General features: G+C 43.0%; 1 protein-coding gene across 1 annotated transcript in view; it reads left to right on the forward strand.

Moving 5' to 3' along the window:
- The first annotated feature begins 19,837 nt into the window (after positions 1–19,837).
- The window catches only part of HS3ST3A1 (heparan sulfate-glucosamine 3-sulfotransferase 3A1), a 75,114-nt gene continuing 70,137 nt past the window's right edge, over positions 19,838–24,814 (forward strand). Inside the window, exon 1 of the mRNA XM_074342134.1 lies at positions 19,838–21,638. Within this exon, the coding sequence (XP_074198235.1) occupies positions 21,037–21,638 (602 nt within the window). The 5' untranslated portion in view covers positions 19,838–21,036. The remainder of the gene's footprint in view (positions 21,639–24,814) is intronic.

A 24,814-nucleotide genomic window follows, 5' to 3' on the forward strand; every position in this document is an offset into this window, starting at 1 on the left:
TTCTTTTTTTAGATTCCACATATAAGCGACATCATATGGTATTTTTCTTTCTCTTTCTGGCTTACTTCACTTAGAATGACAATCTCCAGGTCCATCCATGTTGCTGCAAATGGCATTATTGTATTCTTTTTATGACTGAGCAGTATTACATTGTATAAAGATACCACAGCTTCTTTATCCACTCATCTGTCGATGGACATTTAAGTTGTTTCCATGTCTTGGCTATTGTAAATAGTGCTGCTGTGAACACTGGGATACATGTATCTTTTTGAATTAGAATTCCCTCCAGATACATGCCCAGGAGTGGGATTGCTAGATCATATGGCAAGTCTATTCTTAGTCTTTTGAGGAATCTCCATACTGTTTTCCATTATGGCTGCACCAAACTGCATTCCCACCAACAGTGTAGGAGGGTTCCATTTCCCTCACAACCTTCCCAGCATTTATCATTCATGGATTTTTTTTAAACTTTTTTTATTGAGTTATAGTCATTTTACAATGTTGTGTCAAATTCCAGTGTAGAGCACAATTTTTCAGTTATACATGAACATACATATATTCATTGTCACATTTTTTTCACTATGAGCTACCATAAGATCTTCCCTGTGCTATACAGTATAATCTTGTTTATCTATTCTACATTTTGAAATCCCAGTCTGTCCCTTCACACCCCCCACCCCCTTGGCAACCACAAGTTTGTATTCTATGTCTATGAGTCTGTTTCTATTTTGTATTTAATGGGGTTTTTTTTTGTTTTTTTTCAAATTCCACATAAGAGTGATTTCATATCATATTTTTCTTTCTCTTTCTGGCTTACTTCATTTAGAATGACAATCTCCGGGAACATCCATGTTGCTGCAAATGGCATTATATTGTCAGTTTTATGGCTGAATAGTATTCCATTTTAGAAATATACCACGTCTTCTTTATCCAGTCACCTGTTGATGGACATTTAGGCTGTTTCCATGTCTTGGCTGTTGTAAATAGTGCTGCTGTGAACACTGGGGTGCAGGTGTCTTTTTGAAGTAGGGTTCCTTCTGGATATATCCCCAGGAGCGGGATTCCTGGGTCATATGGTGAGTGTGTTCCTAGTCTTTTGAGGAATCTCCATACTGTTCTCCACAGTGGCTGCACCAAACTGCATTCCCACCAGCAGTGTAGGAGGGTTCCCTTTTCTCCACAGCCTCTCCAGTATTTGTCATTTGTGGACTTTAGAATGATGGCTATTCTGACTGGTGTGAGGTGATACCTCATTGTAGTTTTGATTTGCATTTCTCTGATAATTAGTGATATTGAGCATTTTTTTCATGTGCCTATTGATCATTTGTATTTCTTCCTTGGAGAATTGCTTGTTTAGGTCTTCTGCCCATTTTTGGATTGGGTTGTTTGTTTTTTTCTTATTAAGTCATATGAGCTGCTTATATATTCTGGAGACCAAGCCTCTGTCAGTTTCATTTGCAAAAATTTTCTCCTTTCTGTAAGTTGTCGTTTTGTTTTGCTTATGGTTTCCTTTGCTGTGTAAAAGCTTATAAGTTTACCTAAGTCCCATTTGTTTATTTTTGCTTTTATTTCTGTTGCCTGGGTAATCTGCCCTAGGAGAACATTGCTAAGATTTATGGTGGTGATGTAAATTTAACGAAGTTAAGCTTCAGCGGCTCAAAGCTGTGTGAGTAATGACACTGCACTTCAGTTACAGTTGCTCTTTGATCCAAGTGGGCTAGAGGTACTCCTGGCAAGGTGAGTTCTGCAAAAGGAGCAGCGGGCTGGTGGCAAATGCTTGCTACCCTGTGAAGTCATGTGTGTTGGCCAGATTGATAAAGAACATTCGCTGGCATGTCTTCTGGGGCACAGCATTGGCCCCCAGACCACTGCAGCGGCAACGAAGTGGAAGGAGCACAGCCAGGCAGATCTGCCGCACATCCTTACTGACATCTGTTTAGCTTTCTGAGCCTGGTCCAGCATCTAAGATCTGGTAGGAGAGCTGTAAGGTTCAGAGCTGATACAGGTGAAGCATCTAGCGTATAGCTCATACCCGCTGAGTGTTCAATGAGAGGTAATAACAGTGTGTGTTAGAATTAATGGGTAATAATGAATAAAAAGTATTTGTAGCAAAACAAGGCAGGAATTGTGTGGACTCGAGATTTTGAGTTATATGATCTTACATACAGATCCAGCTCTCCCATCTTCTAGGTAGTAACTTTGGACAAGTTGCTTTAGATATTTAACCCTCATTTTTCTCAACTGCAAATTGGGAATAATACCTAGAGAGGTTGTGGTGAAAAAAATATTAAAAATAATTTGTGTAGCGGGATTAGCTGAATGTGGGATATAGTAAATGTAGATTTTAGGCAAATATTTAACTATGATATTAGAAAGCAGGTAATTAAATGTTTAACTATAAATAGGCAAATATGCAATCATAGATTTCAAATTTGACTTATATAGTCTAGGCAGAAGACCAGCTTCTTTGTGTATTGATGTTTTTGTGTGGAGCAGGATGTGTTTGAAACAGAAAATATATGAGTATAATGTATTTCCTGATAAATTCACTTTCCTTCTCTTAAAGTTTCACACCTTCCTTCCCCACCTCATAAATTTATGTGGCCACTTGGCTTGTCAAACACTATTCTGGATATTTCTGTGAGAGCATTTTTGGGTGAAATTAGCATTTAAATTGTGAACTTTGAGTGAAACAGATTGTACCCCATACTGTGGGTAGGCCTCATTCTATCAGTTGAAGACCTGAATAGAAAGAAAAGATTAACAAGAGGGGATTCTGCCACCAGAGAGCCTTCAGACTTGGATTGGCTCTTCCCTGGGTCTTCAGCTTGCTGGCCTACCCTGCATATTTTGGACTTGCTAGCCTCTATAATCATAAGAGCCAATTTCTGAAAAAAATATATATATACATATACACGTACATATACACACATACATGGAGAGATAGATGTATATAGAGATACATGTACATATATGTGTATTGGGTTGTGATAAAACATATTTTTACTCTAGGTCAAGGTCAAAAACAGTTTTAAAGTACTGCCTTAGGTCTTATCATGACCAACAATTGTATTATCTCCAAAAGCCCTGTATCATCGCATCTTATTTTTCCAGTCACTCACCTCAAATCCATTGGTTTTTATCATTTCTCACTGTTTGATACCCACTCATGCCTTCCCTTTTTTCCCACTCAGTTTAGATTCTGTGGTTTTCATACATTCCCTCCCTTAACTCCCTTTTCTTCTTGGACTTCATAGTATTTGTTTAACAAATTCCACCTTGGTTAGTCTCAAATCTTGATGCATGTCAGTCTGCACCCAGGCAATTAACTGAACCTGACTCAAGAGAATAGGACTTTGCTAATCTGCTGTCCTTTAAGTTCATGATTGCAAGTGCCAGGTGGGCTGGCTGCACTGTATTTCCTGATAAATTCACTTTCCTTCTCTTAAAGTTTCACACCTTCCTTCCCCACCTCAAGCCCCATCTTTTAACACTCTCACTGTGCCTTAAGGAAATAGAAATGAGCAGTGGAAAACTCATCAGAAGGGAATGCACTGGAGGTCTTGATGAGATAAAGACTGAAATGGGATCACGAATGAGTTGGAACAGCAGAAAGTGGTGGCGGGCAGAGTGTGAGGTGCTCGCCACGCGTCATCCTCTCATTTCCAAATGTTTGATTCCCCCGGACTGTGCCCGTGTGTTCTGCCTTAACCTCTGCTTCTGCCCAAGGTCATTTTCCCCACTTGGGCACCAGATCCCTGACATTATTACCTACCCAAGGACTGAATTCCCCTAAATGTCTCTCTTCCCTGTGGACTGAGGCATTCTCATCAACCTGAAATTCAACATTTTCCACCTTTCAAAACATTCCCCACGCCTTCTCCAGTTTCTGGACCATGTCTCTGTTTCCCTTTGTTTGCCAAACCTCCTTTGAAGGAACCGTTGACTGTTTACCTCTCTATTAGATGAGTTCCATCAGGAAACAGACATGCTGCACATGTGTAACGTTTCCCGTGTGGAAAAGAGGAAACCCTCCCTTGAACCCGCCAATCTAACGGAGCTGTTTTGTCAAATAAGAACAGACTGTATCTCAGCGAACTCAAGCCAGTTCTTACTCCTGATTCTCTGCGATCAACATCACCGTTCCATCCACTGGGTACAACTGACTCTTCTTGAAACAAGTTCTTGAAGCCTTACGCTCGGCTCACATTCCTCCAACCCTGCTGGCTGTCTCTCCTCACATTTCTTTTCTGACTCCTCTCCCTTCTCTCAGTCTTTTCACACCGGACACCTCAGGTCTCAGAGCCTGGCCTTCTTCATCCTTCTGTTTATGCTGTTTCCTCAGGTCACAGTTAAGTATATTTCCTCCCTTTCCCTTATACTCCGCACTGAATCCCTCAGCTAGGTCCCACTGGCTTTATCTTGGAAATGCATTTCAAATATCTCCTTTTACAACCTTCACCAATAACACCCCACTTCAAAAAAGCAAGATTTCTCTTCAGGAAAGCCGTGATAGTCCTCATTGGTGTTCCTGGTCCCCCAAAGTCCATTCTCCATCACTGGACTGATCTGTTAGACGTGTGAGCCCTATCACATTACTCTGACTCAAAGTTCTTCAATGGTTTTCCTATCACAAACAAAAAGATCTCCATATTCCTTTCCTGGTTTTAAAAGATGCTAAATGATCCAGCCCACAACTCTTCAAAGGTATGTGTTTTGAACGAATGAATGAATGAATGAATAAGAGCAACAGAGCTGACGGTTATGAGCATGGGCTTGGTAGTGGGTAACTTGTGGTCGTATTGTGACTCCTCTGATCAGTAGTTTTGGGATCTTGGGGATTTAACTCTCTAAGAACTGTTTTGATTCTAAGTGACAAAAAAAAAAAAAAAACTCAAGTAGCTGAAATTAAAATTCAGTGGCTCATTGAACAAGGAAATTCAATGGGGGTGATTCTGGCTTCAGGTATAGTTGACTGGAGGTATTAGAAAATATTATTAAGAGTTTGTCCCGTTTCCTTCATAAATCAGCACAGGTATCTTTGCGTTTGTCTTCAATCTCAGGAAAACTCTGTCCACAATGGGGCAAAGGTACCTGTTTTCATTTTGATATAGAGCTAAAGATTCCACATGGAAGAGTGTAATTTTTTCTGAGACTTTCAGAAAAAGTCTCATGAAAGACTCTAATTGTCAGGGTTTCAGTCATTTGCCTGGTTGTGACCCTGTCACTATGGCCAGGTTCTGGCTCTTGTGCCCGCCCCCTCTAAATCAGGCTGAATCCATGCTTCTCAGACCATGTAAACTGAGAACGAGGGAGTGCGCACTCCCCCAAAGAGATGTTTTGAGTTCCTCCCATGTAAAATGAGACAAAGAATTCTGACATTACGTGTAAGGTTCATAACACAATGCCCAGCACATGGCCAGTAAGCATCAGCTAGATACAGACATCACGAAGAAGAGCTTTGGGGTGTAGACAGAGTTCTACTTTGATAAAAAGTTACAAGCCTAAAAACTTCCATCACTGAACAGCAAAAAATGAAAACAAATAAAATATGATCTCTATTCTTGCTCAAGTTTCTAGAACAGAACAACAACATGTATTTAAGGAAAGAAGAAAAAAGGAAATTATCAAAGTTACAAGCAAAAAACATCAATGAATCAGAACATAGAAAAAAGGTAGTTTTACTTCTCGGTTATTTTTTTTTTGAGCAAAATAAATAAACGCACATAACTCTGCCTAGCTTCATTTAAAAAATGGAGGGGGGAGGATAAAACATAAGTGTACTGAGTAAGAATTAGAATTGTAACATAACCAGATACAATATTTGAAAAATTATAAGGGAATACTATACACAATCAGAATACCTTGATAAATGATTTTAGCATGTTCTTAATGTTTACTAGGCAAATATCGCACAAATGAAACATGAGTGTGCTGTCACAAAATTAAGCAAGTATAGAAAAACCAAGAGCATCTCTTTTTTCATATCTCCTGCACTCTTCTTAACAATAGCCGCCATCAAGAGTTGAGTGTTCGTTCTTCTCCCCATCGACGCAGTATGTATGTAGGCCTGTATTTGTGTCTTCACATGGGAAAATCTACATGTGAGGTAATGTTATCCATACTACTCTGGAACTTACTTTTTCACTTAAGCAAATGAGTTGATAAATCTAGTGTTGACATGTGGATCTATCTCATCCAATTTTATAGCTTCCGAGTGTTCCTTGGGAAGGTAGTCTTATAAATTACTAAACCACTTCCCTACTGATGGACATTCAGGGTGTTAGCAACTTTGCTATTATAAACAACGTGGAAATGGAACAGCTCTGCATCTTTGGACACAAGTGCAAGTATTTTTTTTAGCATAAATTCCTGGAAGGATCTGTCATTTCTATTTAGATAGAGGGTGGCAACTTGACTTCCTAAAAGTCAACACCAATATACTTTTCATGTGCCTCATTCAGATTTTTTAATTTTTGCTCATTCTTGAAAATATTTTCTATTATAAATGTTTTTACTCTGCTAATTGGATGAAGCTACCCAGTAATTTATCTGATGCATTCACTGCTCCCCAGCAATAATTTCTATTACTTATTGATCAGAAGAGTCAAAAGATAAAGGTGCCCCCTCAGTTTTCATCTCTCCAGACTCAGGAATGTTAGTAAAATTTCTCAGGCTTTTGTCCATTCACCAGAATGGTTTATAGGGACTGAAGGCAGACCTAGGAGCAGAATCAAGCCTTATTCCCCAGTCTGCTCAAATTGACTTAGGTTTCCTCTCTTTTTCTTTTCTTTTTTTTTTTTTTTTTTCTGATTAATTTTGGAATGGGAGAGAGGTAACTTGTTTCTTCATTTTTACTCATTTGTATAGGTATTGAGAAAGATTTTCTTTGAAAAAATTTCAATCTTAAGTTAGAAGTGGAGGTGATTCTTCTCTATGAATGCAGTATTCTCTTAATCCTCACCGATGATATTAATTTTACTTACTGAAAAGTGTTTTGCTGCTGTTGTTTCCTCTGTTAGCCATTTTACCTGCAAATACTGTTTCTTCTTTTCATGCAGTTAAGTATTGATCTTTCCTGCTGGTTCAAATCAAGTTGAACCAAATGTCATTACTGATGTTTGACTGTTTTGTAACCCGCAAAACAGCAATTCATGTTTGTCAAGTCTTGCAGGAATCTCTGTTTTTCTGCCTATGCTTTCCTATGTAGTTTGGTCACTGACAGGGGTTACCAGGTGGGGTGGGCTGGCCCTTGATGACCCAGAACCTCTGAGGGTTTCCCACTGCTCGGTCCCTCAGCAAGCTGTGTGGGAGGAGGTGCAGAGGAAGAAGGTTGAGCATCTGATGAACGGCCCCTCCACTTTTTGAACCCACCTACTGACAGTGGCATTAGGACCACGTGGGACCATGCTCATCTCTGCAGCTGTGTGTCCTTCAGTGTTTTGGATAGCACTTGGCTCCATGTAGCTACTCCTCTGTCTTGCTTTCATGCATTCTGCAACATTTCTGGTCTACATGTGATATTTGCTACACTTTTTCCTCCCACCCCATAAAGTAATGAGCATGTTCAGTTTACTGTATTGATCTAAATTCTCATGAATGATTTTAAGGAATAATTTCTGATTCAAGAAATGGTAGAAAATCTGAATATAGCAACGATAAATTTTTAAAAATTGTCACTGAATACCCTTCCCCAGTAGGGCTCCAGATCTGAATTGTTGTATGGATAATTTTTATATTACTCTCACATAATATATAACCCATAAATTATACTTGTTCAGAGCATGGGAAAATATAGAATTTTTATGTCAGTTTAGAAATCCAGCTTAATCATAATAAAAGACCTGACAAAAATTGGACACAATAAAAGTTTAGCCTTTGGAATGAATATAAATGCAAATATCCCAAATAAAACTTTAGAAAACACATACAAGAGCAGAATAAAATAATAACAAAACCACATTACCAAGGAGGTTAATGTGAGTACACTTCAACATTAACACAAATTGGTATAACATAAAATATTAGATCACAGAAAATAAACCCAAAAGAACAAATATCTCAGTATCTGTAAGAGGCATTAAACAAACTCCCATAACCATTTATAATTAAAGTGTATTTTTGTATTGGAAATTAAGTTAGCTAATTCTTTAATGAGATAAGGAATCCATTGTGGAAAAAAGGAATAAACGTCATACTTAAAGGTCAAAATATAGAAGCATTCTGCCAATAACATTAACAGAAGAAGGGCATCTAATACTTTACTATTATTTTGTATTATTTTTACAGTTCTAGCCAATGCAATGTGGCAAGAAAAAGGAATGAGTTAGACTTTTTGGAAAGAGGATTTACAATTTTTATCAACTAGAGATTAAACGATTGTCTGTTGAAAAACAGTGAAACTAACAGGAGTGCCCAGTAAGGGTGCCAGTTATTGAATATATATGGAAAAGTTAATAGCCTGTTTATATATCAGGGGAAAATTATGAAAAATATCATTGAGAAAACAATCATACATCTAACTCACTTAGGAATAACCATAACAAAAGATGCAGGAATTTATGAAGACAATGAAATACTCTTCCTGTGTCATACAATATTCAGTAGAACAGAATAATTGTAATGCAGTAGAATAAGGTATACCATGTTCTTGGAAGGGACTGTGTAATATAATATAATATAATATAATATAATATAATATAATATAATATAATATATGAATTCCCCCTAAAGCAATCAGTAAATGTAATTAAAGTCCAATAAAAATGTTAACAGCATATTTTGGGGGATAAGTGACCTAATAAATTTCAAATTTCTAGGAAAATAAAGATGTGAGAATAGTCAAGACATTCTCAGATGGCAGTTTAGGGTTTGGAGTCCTAGGGTGATAGCAGACCATACATACTGTAACAATAGTGTGTGGTGGTCCTGATGAAAGTAACAGATCAATCGAACAAAATTAAATGTCCCAGGACAGATTCAAGTATGTCTTAAGCTAAATATAAGAGAAACGCATCATTTCAAGTCAGCAAAGAAAGAAGAGGTATTAAGAAAACTAATTCATCATTTGTGAAGAAAAAGTTGATGGTTATCTTACAACAAATAGAGGAACTGATTAGGCAAGAAACTTACTCAAAACATCCCTTTCTTGGTAACTCTCCCTGTTCTTGCTCATGGTCTCTTAGGATGTTTAGTACATCAGATTGAGTTCCCCTTCTTATAAAGGCAAAAAAGAGAGAGAGAGAGACCTGATCATATAAACAAAGAAGGAACTGTTTTTTAAAATCACTATATAGTCATATCTAAAAATGTTATTTTTTTTCCTGGGCAAATGGGTCTATAAAAATTACATTCTTACATAGTCTGGGATTTGAATTATTCCAAGTCCTTTAAAAGGGTGAGATTTGTGTCAGAGGCTAAGCTGTAAAAAGCTCAGAGGTGAGCTTGGGCTTTTAGTGTTTAATTAGTAAAGATAAGCATTACCTTTGCAGCACCAGGTAATGTTATGCCAGCAGTTAAAGGGCAGAATGCTAAACAGAAGAGAGGATCAGATGGATAAAATGCTCCTTTACCTTGAGAGAAGTAATACCAGCAGAACAGTCTGTCTGTCTCTCTCTCATTCTTCTTCCTTGTCATAGAAAGACTGCAAGAATTACGGAGGTGATGAAGGTTGCAAGAAAATAAACTTCAGGTCTTTCCTAGGAAATGTCAAAGATAGGAATGAACAGAAGCTCCAAGAGAGGAAGCTTGTGGGGGTTCTAGCGCATGAGGACGTTTCTAGTAGTCCTACGGGTGTGAACAGATACAACAAGGACCTGCAGACTGAGCTGGAAACATCTGCGATTATATAAGAGTTCCACTGAATTACGGTGGAAAACCTTGGAGTTATGTTGTTTCATTAGGGAGATGCCCAGTCTTAATTGTTAAGAGCATTGGCTTTGGTATCAGACAGAGGTACTTCAGAGTTGGTTTTGCAGCTTACGAGCTAGGAAACTTAGGGCACATTTTCTTGTCTTCTTCAAGCTTCAATTTTTCCATCTGTCAGTGGCGGTCATAGAACCTACTCTTGGGGGATCATATGGGAACTAAGTGTGATTATAGCTGCAAGGCACTTAACACACAGTAAGAGTTCATACATCTTGGCTATTTTTATTAAGCTAATGGCATTGATACAGGTTTGTTGTGATCTGATTTCTGTCCTCCCCAAGATATGTTCAAGTCCTTCTCTTCAGTACCTGTGAATGTAATTTTATTTGGAAATAGGATCTTGGCAGATGTGATCAACATTTATGTTAAAATGAAGTCATATTGATAGATATTTTTTTCAAAGGAGACATACAGTTGGTCAATGGGCACATGAAAAGATGCTCCACATCGCTAATCATCAGGGAAATCCAGATCCAAACCACAGTGAGATATCACCTCACACCTGTCAGAGTGTCTGTCATCAAAAAAATCACAAATAACTAATGCTGGCAAGGATGTAGAGAAAAGGGAACCCTTGTACGCTGTTAGTAGGAATGTAAATTGGTGCAACCGCTGTGGGAAACAGTATGGAGGTTCCTCAAAAAACTAGAATTAGAATTACTGTATGATCCAGCAATTTCATTCCTGGGTGTGTATCTGAAGAAAACAAAAATACTAATTTGAAATGACAAATATACTCTTAATGTTTATAGCAGCATTACTTACAATAAGCAAGTTATGGAAGCAACCTAAGTGTCCATCAACAGACGAATGGATAAAGGTGTGGTTAGTCAATATTTTATAGTAACTATAAATAGAATATAATCTTAAAAAATTGTGAACCACTATGTTGTACCCCTGAAACTTACATATATTGTAAATAACTCTACCTCAGCTTTAAAAAGTGAAGTGAAAAAAATGAAGTCATACTGGATTAGAGTGGGTCCTAAGTACAATCACTGGCATCCTTGTAAGAAGAGATGCAGGCAGACGGATGCGCAGAGGGAAGGTGCCACGCGAAGATGGAGGCACAAATTGGAGTGATGCACAGGCAGTCAAGGACACCAAGTTGTCAGCAGCCACCAGAAGCTGGAGAGAAGCAAGAGAGGGTCCTTCCCCAGAGCCTTTGGAGGGAGGATGGCTCTGCTGACACCTTGGTGTCAGACTTTTAGCCTCCAGAACTATGAGAAAATAACTTCCTACTGTTTAAAACCACCTAGTTCGGGGTAATTTGTATAACAGCCCTAGAAAAATAATACAATGCGCCGTGATTCATCCTACACCGTTAGCTGCTTAATAATATGACTGAGAAAAAAATGATAGAAAAATGTATAGAAAATTATATAGAAAATGATCATTAGAACTAAAAAGGGGTATTTATTTTACAGTTGTACCACATGTATTTTCATTAAAAACAACAACAACAAACTTTTGCAATCGTTCTGTTCCAGAAGTCCCAGTACAGCTTGAAAAGGACGAGCCAGTGAGGAAAGAGAAGACAGGCATTAGTTCTTTGTGCTGGCATCATTTGGACCTTCATTTGGGATAGTGAAAATGCCATGAAGGAGAAAGCAGTAAAGGAGGGTGAGTTTGCAAGTAACACTGTTAGAACCTGAGCCTATATCTGACTCAGAATAGAAACCCCGTGGGGAACAGAAAATAAAACATTTCCTCTTGATAGTCACAGTCTGTTCCCTTTTCAGTTACCCAACTGTGTACCATGGTTTTTTCCTCCAATGATTTTGCAATTAATGCAATATTTTCCATCATCTATAAAAATTCATTATTTTTTCCCACCATCTCCCTGTGTTTCATGTGCTTTATGAACCAGCTTGCTGAAGGCAAAATTTGCTTAAGTGGAATATTGCATAATTTGAGGAGCGTCCACAATGATTATTCTAATTTCAGTTAATATTCGATGTATTAGTCATAGTTATTTTTTTCTATTTTTTTTGAATTAATCATTAGCAGGGGAAATGAAATGGGTCCTAAGAGGACTATCAATTCAAATCTCTTGCCATAAATATAAAGCTATTTGTGTTTATGTGTCTATGTTAATGTATGATGTGAATGTGCCTTATCTAGGTGTTCCAGAGAATAATGAAAAGGAGATTATTTGGACAAAGAGAGAAGAGACCCTCATCTTGAATTAACAGGATGAAGTCTTAAAAGCCTTTTGAACATTTAATATCCTGATCAAATAAGACTGTAGGAGATCAAACCATCCAAACTTTAGGACTGTAAGTATTTAATGTAGACCAAGTCAATGTGCATAAAAGTATTGGCAGTAATTAATCTTGCACTCAGTTGCTTACTAATGTCTGAAAAAGCTCTATGATTGCATAGAAAAAATAATCAGAACTAAAAAATAAAAATAAAAACCATTTGTTGAAAGAGATGGTATCCATAGATGGGTTAAGGCGTGCCTCATATGTTCTGATGAGTAAACTAAGCATGCGGGTCTATACCTACTCCAGAGAGTGTGACAGGCACAGAAATCTCAAGCTGGAAATCGGGTGCACGTGAAATAACTTTCTTGTGCTTTCGAAAACTGAACTGCATTTCCATTTTGAGCTCCTGTCTTTCCAAGTGACAGAAACATAACCTCAGTCCGTGCTGGGTAATCTCCAGGTCTCCCCCGCCTCCCCCTGCTCCCAGACCCTTATCAATCCCTCTGCTCCCACTCTGTATTTCCTATTTGGCCTTAGCGATGCCAAGATATAGGGAGTCTGGGCTTTGGCCCTTGGTGCCCATCCACTGGTCGTCTGACGAGCCGCACTTTGTCCCACCTGTCCTAGGTCGCCAGCCCAGGCCTCTCAGGGCTGTGTCATGCCTTGTCCTTGACCCCCAGGCTTCTCCAGACTCTGCATCCTTATCCAGACCTCATTCTGTCTCATGTTCCTTCTTCCATGACTCTGGGACTTTGAGGGGACCCTGGGGAGTTGTTGCTGGAGCTTTCTGCTGAGGAATCCACAGTCCCGCTCCTCTTCCTCTCTCAAGCTGCTCTGAAGTGGGGGATCTTTTTGAGCCTTGCCCCTTCCCTGGCCCTTCCTGGGCTGGTGGGCAGAGGGGGACAGGACGTTGGCTCCTGCTCAGGAAGCCCTGGCACGTCACTCTCCTGCTTTCCCTCTGATTCAGCTCCTTCTCACATGGCACAAGGAATGCATTTAAATCTCCTCTGGAGTTGGGGAACCAAGGAAACGCACTCAGACTCTCCTTTATTGTTCAGGTCTATTATTTGTGTCCCCATCCTCCTGAATTTCACCTAAAAGATTAACTCAATTTTTACCTACTATTAAAAAAGTATACAATATCCTTTAAATAAAAGTAATACTAATATTATAATAAAGAAAAAATCATGGACTCAGCATCCTCTCCTTTCAGAAAAGAAACTGAGAGGAGAACAAGTAAAAGTAACCACGTAGCCCTCCTTGAACCGGCTTTTAGCTCTCGGTTACTTATGTAAATCGGTCCCATTTTTCACCTAACAGTTTTTATTTCATCTAACACTTAACTTCTACTGGAGCCAAGGGACTTTGAGAGCCCAAATGGTCAGTCTACAGGAAATGCCCCTTGAACTTTCTGCATGCCAATTCACTTCTCAATAAGGTGTACCCATTTCTTTCCTATGTCACAGAATTGGAGAGAACTGACTCGGGACAAAAGCAAGAAGCCTGAGAAAATCTCTGTGTACTTATCAAACTTTCTAGTTATTTTTGGCTAAATCAATAATTCATGAAAATGATCATTTATCAAGACCTTAGTTAAAGCTCTGTCCCTTGGGGGAGGTGGGTCTCTGGAGAAATAACAGAACAAAGAGAACCCCAGATGCTTGGTGAAGTGTCCCAACCTGGTCTCAGAGTAAACCCGGACCTCACTGTGTGCTCCGAGGCCCCGGCGTGTTCGGAAGACGTTTGTGCTCCGAGGCCCCTGACAACAGCAAGCCTCTGCAAGCTTAGGACTGCACCTCTTGGCACGCGTCCCTGAGAACAATAGGTGTTAGCTGGGTAGGGCAGGGGTCATGGAGTCCCTGGTCCAAAAGGCTTGCAAAACACTGGAGTAAGCAAATTTAACGGGTTTCTTTACTGAAGAGTCACTTTAGAGACTGTAATATGCTGATGTTTATCAGGAGTGCTGAGGGTACAGGTTTTCAAATTTACTCTATCACAGAACACTCTGCTGTGGAGTGCTTCCCAGGGCTAGGGCTATATCTGGGGAAACTCTGGTCTCTTGAAGCATTGGAAATGGCAAGAAAAAAATCCGAGCATCCACTCAGAGTAAGACCTACCCCCAGGAACAACCCTCAGAGCCCAGCACAACGCCTGGCACTCAGGGAATACTGTTAGTCTCTCCCCCGCCACCCTTTACTGTCCAAACTGCAGAGATGAATGCTGGTCAGTGCTACCGGTCAGGACAATTCTTTATACTGTCTTGTAATAATTTTGTTCATTTTCTTTCTCAATCTGGAACAACCACCTTGCTTATCTCCATCTGCAAAACTCTTACTCCTTCTTCACCAAGGTTCTTCTTAAATTCCACTTACTTTGGGAATTCTTGGCCATCCTTCTATTTTATTTGAACTCTTAATGATTCACAGGATAGCAGTGATTACCCTTTTAATTATCATGGCACCAGAGATTGAGAAAACACTTTTGCTTCCAACATGAGATGAGTAAGAATCAGATGTGATTTAACAGTAATCAAAATAGTCACTTAGTCACTGTGACCTCATTGGAAGGCTGCTTCATCCTTTGGTGAGAATGGACATGTGACCAAGGCTGTATCTTTAGTGACTTGACCCACCTTCAAGTCCCACTTGGCTATTTGACTGCTGCCTACTTGACTCCGTTTCTCCAACCCTACTGGCTGGTCCCCAAGTCAATTTAGAGCAAGTGCGAGCATGCCTCACTGCAGAGACAGATGAAAAAAAAAAAAAGCCAACTAGCAAATATACACCAGGCTGACTAGGGAGGGGCAGAGTCAATGGGGACACTTGGAGTGACCTCTGACTTCGACTTTTCTTTCATCTGCTATATCTCTCCTATTGCAGATTTTGTTGTTTGTTTCTTTGTAAGGTATTTTGGATTTTCACTATTTGTGCCCTCTGCCAACATTTCAAGTTGGGATGCCATGATTTTATAGTTGGCATCAAACTCTAGTCTCTTCACTGGCTCATCCATGTCAGGCTTTTCCAACCTATCCAGCATTCAGCTCTCAAAGTAGTTTCTAGAATGCTGCCTTCACTATTCCTAGGGTTGGGAACAAGAAATCAAGCATTTGAATTTGAAGTCTGAAGATCCTAGACCCTAATTTTTTGGTCTCCTAAGTTAAAAGAGAGAGAACTGAAACATTTCCTTAGGGCTAAAACAAGTACAAATGAAGATCTGGTCACAGTTCATTAGTCAACATTTCTTGACTGTCCCTTGTGACAGCCACATTGGTGCTTATTCCTCGGACCCAAAATATCATGTCCCCCCAGTCAATTCCATAAGATGCATTTTGAAATCCACTACCTCCACCAAATCTCCCTCCTAATTTCTAGCTAATTATTGTCACGTTTGCTCTGTCCTCATAGGAACGCGTCACTGAGTTGGAACCCTGTCCCCCAGCCCTGGCACTGCCCCTCAGCCCTGGAACTGCCCCCCAGCCCTGGCACTGCCCCCCAGCCCTGGCACTGTCCCCCAGCCCTGGCACTGCCTAGGAGAAGCTCTTTCAGGGGAAGTCTTCCTGACGAGGCAAATGCCACCATGCGCATCTCCACAGCTGTGCAGCAGAAGCTCGGGCTCCCTCGAAAACTCATTCGCGGCCCTCAGGGTCCGACTCTTGTTTTCTTCTCTGTTCTTGTTTTGGGGCTACTTCCAGCCCCCTCGAGGCCAGCCTGCACTTGCCTTCACACTGAAACACAGGCAGTTCACAGTGCACTGCGCCCCTCCCGCCTCAGCTCCTAGGTGGCGCTCTCTCAGGCTGGGGCGCCCAGCCCCGAGGCCTCCTCTGGGTTCGCTGTTCGTCAGCAGGTCCTCACTGGGCATCTCCTTGCACCAGGCAACGTGCTAAGTATTCCAGGTGTGCCTCTGAGGAGTGGTCCTGGGCGCCTTGGAGTGCGCATAGTCTAGGCACGGGCACAGACATAACCACGCATATAACACAACGGACCCCCCTGGAGTCTGTAAGGAAAACTGCTGAGAATGCTGAGAAGCTGGACCTGGAGGCTTGATCAGACAAGGGGCAGAGGATGCACAGGGAAGTCATCCTTGAAGATGTGTTTTGAGCTGATATATGAGGGATCAAGGTGCTGCACATTCTCGGTTGAAACACCATGCTCCTTGGGACAGGAAGGGACAGGGCACATCTGGGAACTGAACATGAATCTGGTGAGTGTCAGCACCTCTGGTCATTCATTTGGACACAGGGCAATCTTGCATTCTCAGGAATGTGTGCACATTTTGTCTTTTAGATTATTAGCTCGTAAGACCTGTGTTTCCCCAGATGCAGGACATGATCTTTTTGTCTCCCAGTGCCATGTTACTCTCTGCTCCCGCTCCAGGAAGCTGACCTGGAGAGTTGACACCAATGGGTTCCCCAACTCTGGCTTCCATGTTGGTTTGGCGGGTGGGGTGCCTGGCAGGAGAGGGAGGCAGGGATGAGGGCGAGGAACAGATGGGGAAGGAACAGGGTAGTGCAGGTCGGAGGGTCGCTCCTAGTTGTGTCAGTCCTCTGGGATAAGGGGAGGTGAAGAAGGCCTAGAGAAGCACACTAGATTCTTTGAGAAGAACCATTTGTGAATCCATACCCATCAGTTACGCTCATTGTTACAGGCTTGCTCTCCATTTGCTACACGCAGCTGGGAAGTCTTGGTCTTTTTAAAAAAAATCTGTCTCCACATCTGTCTATCCATACATGTAACTTCATATATAACTTCGCATATATAGCTTTATAAAGAGAAAATATACAAATAATATATAATGCACAGATATAAAGTATAAACTATATATAACTGTAATGTATAAAATTAGATATTACATAGTTATAATTTTGTAGTAATATAAAATACATTTGATTTATATAATCATTATAATATATAGTAATATAAAATATACTATTAAAAGTTATGTGTGTATATATATAATTGTAAAGGAGACAAACCAGTATATAAATCATGGTCATCTCCAGGCAATGAAATTTGAAATTCTAAGTGTGACTTGTTTTATTTTATTCTTTATGTTTTATTGTATATGTAAGTGTTTTAAATAAGCATGAATTATTGGTTCTAAGGCAGGTAGGAGAGTTATTTTTTAAAATATTCCTTTCTGAAAAATGTAACCCTCTGTGGGTGGGTGTGAGGGAAAGCAGGTGATCTCTGGTGCAGCAGAATGAAGGGGGTTATAAGTGGGGGGGCCTGAGGTCAGATGCCCCAGAGGATGCTGGGTGAGGACACGGAGCAGCAGTGGGCCCCCGCCGCCTCAGGGAGAGAAGGGTCCCAGAGCTGGAAGTCACTGAACACCACCCTCACCTGTTTTGCCACCGAGTATAAGACTGGCTTCCATGACAGCAAGAGCTCTTCTGATAGAACCTTACCAGTTTCAAGAGGTGGCTATAAGCTTTAATATGAAAGAGAGAGGGACAAACTAGAAGAAACTGGGCTTTGTTGTCCCTCGTGCTTGCTGGTATTTTGGGAGCCATTTTTCTCCCTTCAAAATGTCACTATAATGATCAGCTTTGACTGGTTTCCATTCTAATAAATGCATCTGAATGGATGAAAGGAAGCACTTTTTAAACAGTGTGGAGTACGACCATAACTAGTGTTATCATGAGACTTTAATCAGTCCTCATGATTTTCTCCATGATTAGACATAGTGCCACATACTGGCCCCCTGTTGTTTTGTCAAGAATCTTTCCCTGACCCTGTCCCTGAGAGGTTGCCTTGGATGGGCCGTGTCCCACCAGAACAGCTCACTGCTTCTCTCACAGGCCCTCCTCTACATGACTGTTCCTTCTAGGTTCTGACAGCCTCTCCTTTCCCTCGTTCCTTTAGCTTAAGGGCCATGACAACTCCAGGGTTCTTGGGCTATACCATGGCCTTTGCTTTCCCACTCTCTGGAAATAAACATTTTGTAAATAAACCCTCCAGGAATTGTCCTAGTTTGGACACGCTGTTTCCTGTCAAGGCTCTGACAGATACACACATCTCTCCAAACCACGTCCCCCTGTGCTGTCCAGTATGGTAGCCACTCGCTTGTGGGCATCGTGCATTTAAAATGTGGCTCGGCCCTATAAAGCAGTGCTGAAAGTGTAAAACACATGCTGGATTTTGAAGACTTGGTATGAAAAGAAAGAACCTCAATAAGTTTTACATTACTACATGTGAAAATCACGTTTTTAGGGTGTATTAGATATATTACTAAAATTAATTTCACCTGTTTCTTTTTACCGTTTAAAGGTGGCTACTAGAAATGTTAAATTACCTATGGGGCTTGTATTTATGGCTTATATTTTATTTCCAATGCACAGAGCTGCCCAAATGTGAAAGCAAAAACGCATGATACCCTGCCATCCTGGAGCTGGGAGGAAACTTGGAGATCATCATTTTCCCGGTGAGAAAGCCCTAGCATGCTTGTAAACATTTACGGGATTGCACAAGCTTTCGGAGTAATTTTAAATGGTCTTTTTTGGGTCTGTCTTCTGCAAATCAGCCTGAAATACCTAGAGACAAAACTTTAAAATATATTAAGTTCAAGTTGGTTTTAAACCTCAGCTGGATTGTCGATAGCCAGTTTTAGGACACAAAGAGGCATGAGAGCTTGCTGTTCATTGGTATAAAAGCCCGCTGCTTTACGGGAGTGGAACCTAACAAGCGCTTCACTAGTTTGCACAAAGGGTTGGGATCGGTACTTCACGGTACTGATACCAAGTCCAGTAGTGCGTGTCTACCCAGCCGGCACCAATGGGGCAGTTCCACCCAGGCACAGAGTCAGACCCACAGGGTCTCCTTTGGAAGGTTCAAAAGGACTTCCCAGACCTCCATTCCACGTCAGATAGAGCACAGAGAGGCAGGCGGGCGAAGTCCGGACATTGAACAGCAGGATTTTCTCGTGAGTCCCCTGCACCCCCGTGTTAGCACCCGTGTGGGCCCGCAAAGCCGCCGGCACGACGTGCAGGGGCCCGTGTGAGGAGGCCAAACTGCCGCCCACATTTCAGGGCGTCCTGCTGACACCAGGAAGCCAGGAAATCGGAAACAAATCAGATTGGAATTAAAAACCACCTCATGCAGGTTCCACGGGCCACCTCTCTCCATTAAACAGCCAGGCGATTAGCATCCCTTCCTGACCTGCTCTCTGAGGAGCGCTCTAGGAGGGCACAAGGTCAGAGGAGGCAAGAGCTAGAGGAAACCGCAGCTTATGGAAGGACACTTAAATCCCTCACTGAGGCGCACGCGTGCAACACACTGAAACTCCATCAAAAACTGGGCATACGGATTTGGAATCGGAGCTGAGAGATGTATCTACATCTGTTTATCTCTATCTGTCTATAAATTTCTCCCTTTGATTCATTTATGAGTTTATTTCCTAAGAGGTTACTCCTTTCCAGGTCCTGGGGAACTCTCCATCATCCTAAACTAATACAAGGGAAATCAATTGGGAAAAACAACAACAACAACAACAAGATCCCCAAGCACCAAAAGCTGCTGAAGGGAGAGAAGGTTTTGCTCCAGAGCCCGCAGTGAACAGCAGAGTAGGTGGAAGTCGAAGCCGCTGCGGAGGAATTCGGTTCACTCCAGACAAACGGGGGCGTGGCGCGCTGCGCCGTCCCGGGAACTGCAGCCAACAAAACTTCCAGAGGTTCGCGGAGGGGGCGGGGCGGGGACGGGGCAGGGCGGAGGAAGGACGTAGCAACACGGGCGGGAGGGAGCGGAGCTCAGGGGACTCGGAAGGGTTAGGGCTGTGACGGGCTGAGCAGAGTTGGAGAGGTTGGGAGCCCCCCATAGAGCTAGCAGCTCCCTGGGTGGAAGTCAGGCCCTTGGGGATCCGGCCTCCCTGGCTGTCACTCAGAAGTCCCGGGAGCCACCTCAGACCCTGCTCCGCGAGGCTACCGGCTGGGGTGGGGGTTGGGGGCGGAGTGGGGAAGGGGCGTCGCTTCTGTCGCCCCCGCCCTCTCCCATGTCGTCCGGTAGCCGAGGGGTCCGCGCCACCTTTCCTCCTTCGCACCCTGCCCGCCCCGCTGCGCTCGTCCGGGGGCTGGTTCGGCCCTGGCCGTTGACGTCACCGCCAAGTTTGCTGCCCTCGGAGCCCCACGTGTGGCGGTGGCGGTGGCGGCGTACTGTGAGGCGACGGGGCGACGGGGAGGCGGCGAGCGCAGTGGCCGCGGCCGCTGACAGGTCTCCTGCAGCTGGGCTCAGCCACGCCGCTCCCAGGTGGGGCCTGAGAGTAGCCGGAGTGGCCGGGCGCGCGTGAAGAGAGACCGACTGCTCGGGGAGGGTCCTCTGACTCCAGCTCTAGCAGAGGAACTCCGGGGACCTGGCCTTAGGGCTGAGAGGGCGCGCCCAGGGGGGCCAGGGACCGAGGAAGCAGGACTGGGAGGCGCTGTCCCTGCCGCGGTCTTCGGTGCACGGAGCTCAGCGGCCCCGGCGCTGCGCGTCCCTTCAGCGGGACCGAGCGAAGGATGCGCGATCGCTGAGCTGGGATCTGCGCCGATCCGGGGCCGAGACGCACGCTTTCGCCATCGCGGCCGCGACCCCCATTCCGGCGACTCTCAGGGAACTGGTGTGCCGAGCGCGGCCCCAGACTCAGGACTTGGGCGAGTCTGAGACGATGGTTTCTTAAGCACGGCACCACGTCCCCCTTCCTGCCCCCTCGACCGGAGGCTAGGATCCCGCGCGGAGCTCCCAGGGCTCCCGGGGCTCGGTCTTCTCGAGGAGCCCCGGCTGCCTTCGCCTGGGCAGCTCGCACGGCCCCAGGGACTCAGGGCGATGTGGCCTCCGTCCAGCGCGCAGTCCCTCCCGGAGGATGTCAGGGCAACTGGCCGAATCCCGACCTAGCATGGCCCACGCGCTGCCCGACGTCGCCTCCGGCTAGGATGGCCCCTCCGGGCCCGGCCGGCTCCCACCCCACCTCTGCCGAGCCACTGTCCCGCAGCATCTTCCGGAAGTTCTTGCTGATGCTCTGCTCTCTGCTCACATCCTTGTACGTTTTCTACTGCCTGGCTGAGCGCTGCCAGACCCTGTCTGGCCCCGTCGTGGGGCTGTCGGGCAGCGGCGAGGAGGCGGGGGCCCCGGCTGGCCGTGTCCTGGCCAGAGGCCCAGGGGAGCCGGCGGCGTGGCCTGCGGCCGCGCGGAGAAAGCGCCTCCTGCAAGGGCAGCCGTGGCTGAGACGCCTGCCGCCCGCGCCGGGCGACGCCGCCGCCGAGGAGGCGGCCTGGGAAGAGGAGCCCCCCGGCCTGGCGGGGAGTCCCGGGGGCTCCGGGGCCGGGAGCAGCGTGGCCGAGAGCCCGCCGGGGACCCTGGCCCTGCTGCTGGATGAAGGCAGCAAGCAGCTGCCGCAGGCCATCATCATCGGCGTGAAGAAGGGCGGCACGCGGGCGCTGCTGGAGTTCCTGCGCGTGCACCCTGACGTGCGCGCCGTGGGCGCCGAGCCCCACTTCTTCGACCGCAGCTACCACAAGGGCCTCGCCTGGTACCGGTGAGCTGGCGCGGGACAGGGCGGGCGGGGGCAGTCAGAGCGCAGGGTGGTGACCCTCAGTTCACCTCCCTCCCCACTTCGTGTGGAGGGCAAAGGGTCATCAGTGGTTGTCCGTAAGATGAGGGGTCTGGGTTCCCCACCTCGCCTTCCCCTTCAGGGGAAGTGGATGTCGAAGGCCGGGTGGCCGGAAAGTTTTGGCATTTGAGATTTTTTTCTTTAGTCCTCAGGATTCCCTTTTCCCCAAATAGCTCTCATCATTTTCTCTTGCTCTGTGAAAAGTATCCCTGCTCTGTTGGTAGGTAAAGAGAAAACAAAAAAAAAGTCCCCCCCAAGTTAGAAGTCTGTGCAGTTCCCAGGTATGTAACCTATTGGATCCCTTTCTCAAGGAAGCCTGTTTTTATTTCTTTTTTATCTTGTGAGCAGTTCCCTGTGGTTAATGTGGTCTTTGCCAGCCCCTATTTATTTTTCTTAAGCCTTTGCTAAGAAATAATTGTCCTGGGTGGTAAGTAATACAGAGATTTAAAGTGCCAAGAACTGGACTCTATGTATTTGGGAAATATACGTGAGCACGTGTTTCAGAGAAGGCTTCGTTGGTAGTAACTTTGTTTGGGGCAAGGAAAGACTTCTATAAAATGCTTTCTCTATTTGTCGGGAAGAGTACCGTTTGTCTCTGGACTGGCAGAAATTTTTCTAAAGACTGTCTAACAATTCTCTTTATAAATGAGGTTGCCGAATTTTTTTAAAGGAAGAAAAGTGGGGAAAAATAGGAAACTCGGTTACATTGTGAGGAACTGTCCTCGCACAGTGTGGGAAACAATTCTGATTCAGATCTTAATCTTAAATTTGCCCATCTTCTCAAATTCAGACCATCTTTAATAACAGAATAAGCCAAACTCTAATAAATCTTAGTGTCACCTGATTTTTTTTTTTTGCCATGAAATATTGGCCTTTTTCCTTTCCTCTGAGTACAATGAAAAGTTGCCCTACCAGAATTTTCCATTTTATAAAGTTGTATCATGTTTATTACATATGCATTCTCCTTGTTATTTAAACTAAAACAGTATCACAAAAGTTCCAACACCATTTAAATATATTTCAAAAGCCCACTCAATTAACTATTCATCCCCAAAACAGAAGTGGACATGATTTGACAAGTTTATTTACATGAGGGTCAAGCAGACATTGAGATGGATTTCAGGAGCCAAATTTACAGTAATCCAACTCATGAGAAAATATTTGGTCCTGAAAGTCAAATTCAGACATTAAACTTGTTTAAAACAGTAACTTTACATTTTTTGGAAAGAAAAACAAACAGCCCTCCCTTACTATAGTATATATATCATTTAAAATCATCAGCCACTTAAAAAATCCCCTTGTGTTTCTGTCATTTATGTTGTATCCTCTGGGAAGTCCTTATAAAAATGACCTGTTGAATCTGGAAACAACAGGTCCTTCTTCTTAGCACAAAGGCAGCTCTGTTTTTTCCATCAAGGACACAAGAAAGAAGTGATTAAAGACCCCTAAAACTCTTATCTATAGCAGTTTACGCTGAATTCGGCCTGCTACAGTGCTCTAAGTGAACACATTTCAAGCCGACTGCCTAAAACATCTAAGACAATGTTGGACTCTGAGGTACTATTAAATATGGTGAAATATTTAGTACTGAAGTCCTTTATTTTTGTTTTGCCTTATAGACTTTATTTCCACAAAGTAGGACTGTTTCTTCCCATTCCAGAAGTACTGGAGGGCACAGTATATCTACAGAGCTGAATCTGATTTTCTGTGGACTTTTCCGAGTTCGTGTAAGAGAAGGAAGGTTTCAAGGTAACTAGAAACACAAGTATTAAAAAAAAAAAAAAAAGGAAAAGTCATAAACTTTTAGGCTACTCTCACTTGGAAACCGGATGCGCGCTGTAAAGTAAATATCTCCTTGGATTGTTTACTTCAGTAGAGGAGTTTTACAAAGCAATTTATGGCGGTTACAAAAATAACTACACAGTAGACTCCATGGTTTGGTGAATTTAATTTTCCAAGTGTTGGAGCAAGGTCTTTGTTTTACCATTTGCAATGGTCTTTTGTTGGATGCATAAATTTAAGTTTAACTCAATTACATGGAAAAACTCTTATTAAAAAAGTCCAACCTATGGAGCCTGGATTATACAATTATTTAATGAAATTTTGCCACAGTTCTCTTTCATCTTGACTCTGAACTTGGGAGTTTGATGTTTGTGAGCAAGATTGAAGACTTAACTGTGAAAAAATAATCGCACAAGATGCCACTTAACTATTAAGTGCATTTTAGCGCTTGTATTTAGCCAGCATTTTAGAAAAAGGGATTCGGTTAGACTTTCCTGAATCAGCCTGAAATTTGTAATAGAGGCTTTCTAACAGACACTGATGACCACACACACACACACAGAAATGGAAAGAAAACCCCAGGATTTGAACCCTGAAGTGAATTATGGAAGAGAAAAAAATGTACAATATTTTTAAGATGCTTGTTGACATAGGAGAGTCATAAATGTCTAGCCTTATGTTTTTTGCTCAGTGAACTCCCAGTTTGCCGTGATAGTTTGTTGTGGCAGTGCCCCCTACTGTCCTGACAACTTCAGAAATCTGTTGCCTTTAGGGAGTCTGAAGACAATCTCTTAGAAATTGAGTTTGAGAGTTAGAAATGCCTGTTGCTAAAATGTTTCAATAAATTTCTCTCTCTAGGAAAAAAATGTAAATACTTTATGAACTATATCCCAAGAATAATGTAATCAACAATGTCTTCATTTGAATAAATTCATAGTAAAGGCCAAGAAAATGAATTTATTCAAAATCGCTAAGAGAGAGATTATCCTTATTGATTTAAAATGTCCTACTATTACTCTAAAATAAATGAAAGAAAGGAAGAGTTTAATATGCCAGGAAATGTGTTGATGAACATTTAGGACACATCAGTAGAGTTTTCTGGTTATGAAACTCCACCCTGATGGGTTTAGAGAACATTCCATATTTCTTAATTTAGCCGACATGGTATCAGTACAACAAATGTCTGTGGCTGGCCTGTCGCGGGAAGGCCATCCTTCACCATGGACAGTCTCCATTCCCATCATCGTGCGCGTGCTGGGCTCCTGATGAAGGGTGGGGAGTTGTTTCGCTAGCTTCAAAACTTCGAGATCTTTTCTGGA

This window comes from Camelus bactrianus, chromosome 16, assembly GCF_048773025.1.
Source record: "Camelus bactrianus isolate YW-2024 breed Bactrian camel chromosome 16, ASM4877302v1, whole genome shotgun sequence".
NCBI lineage: Eukaryota > Metazoa > Chordata > Mammalia > Artiodactyla > Camelidae > Camelus > Camelus bactrianus.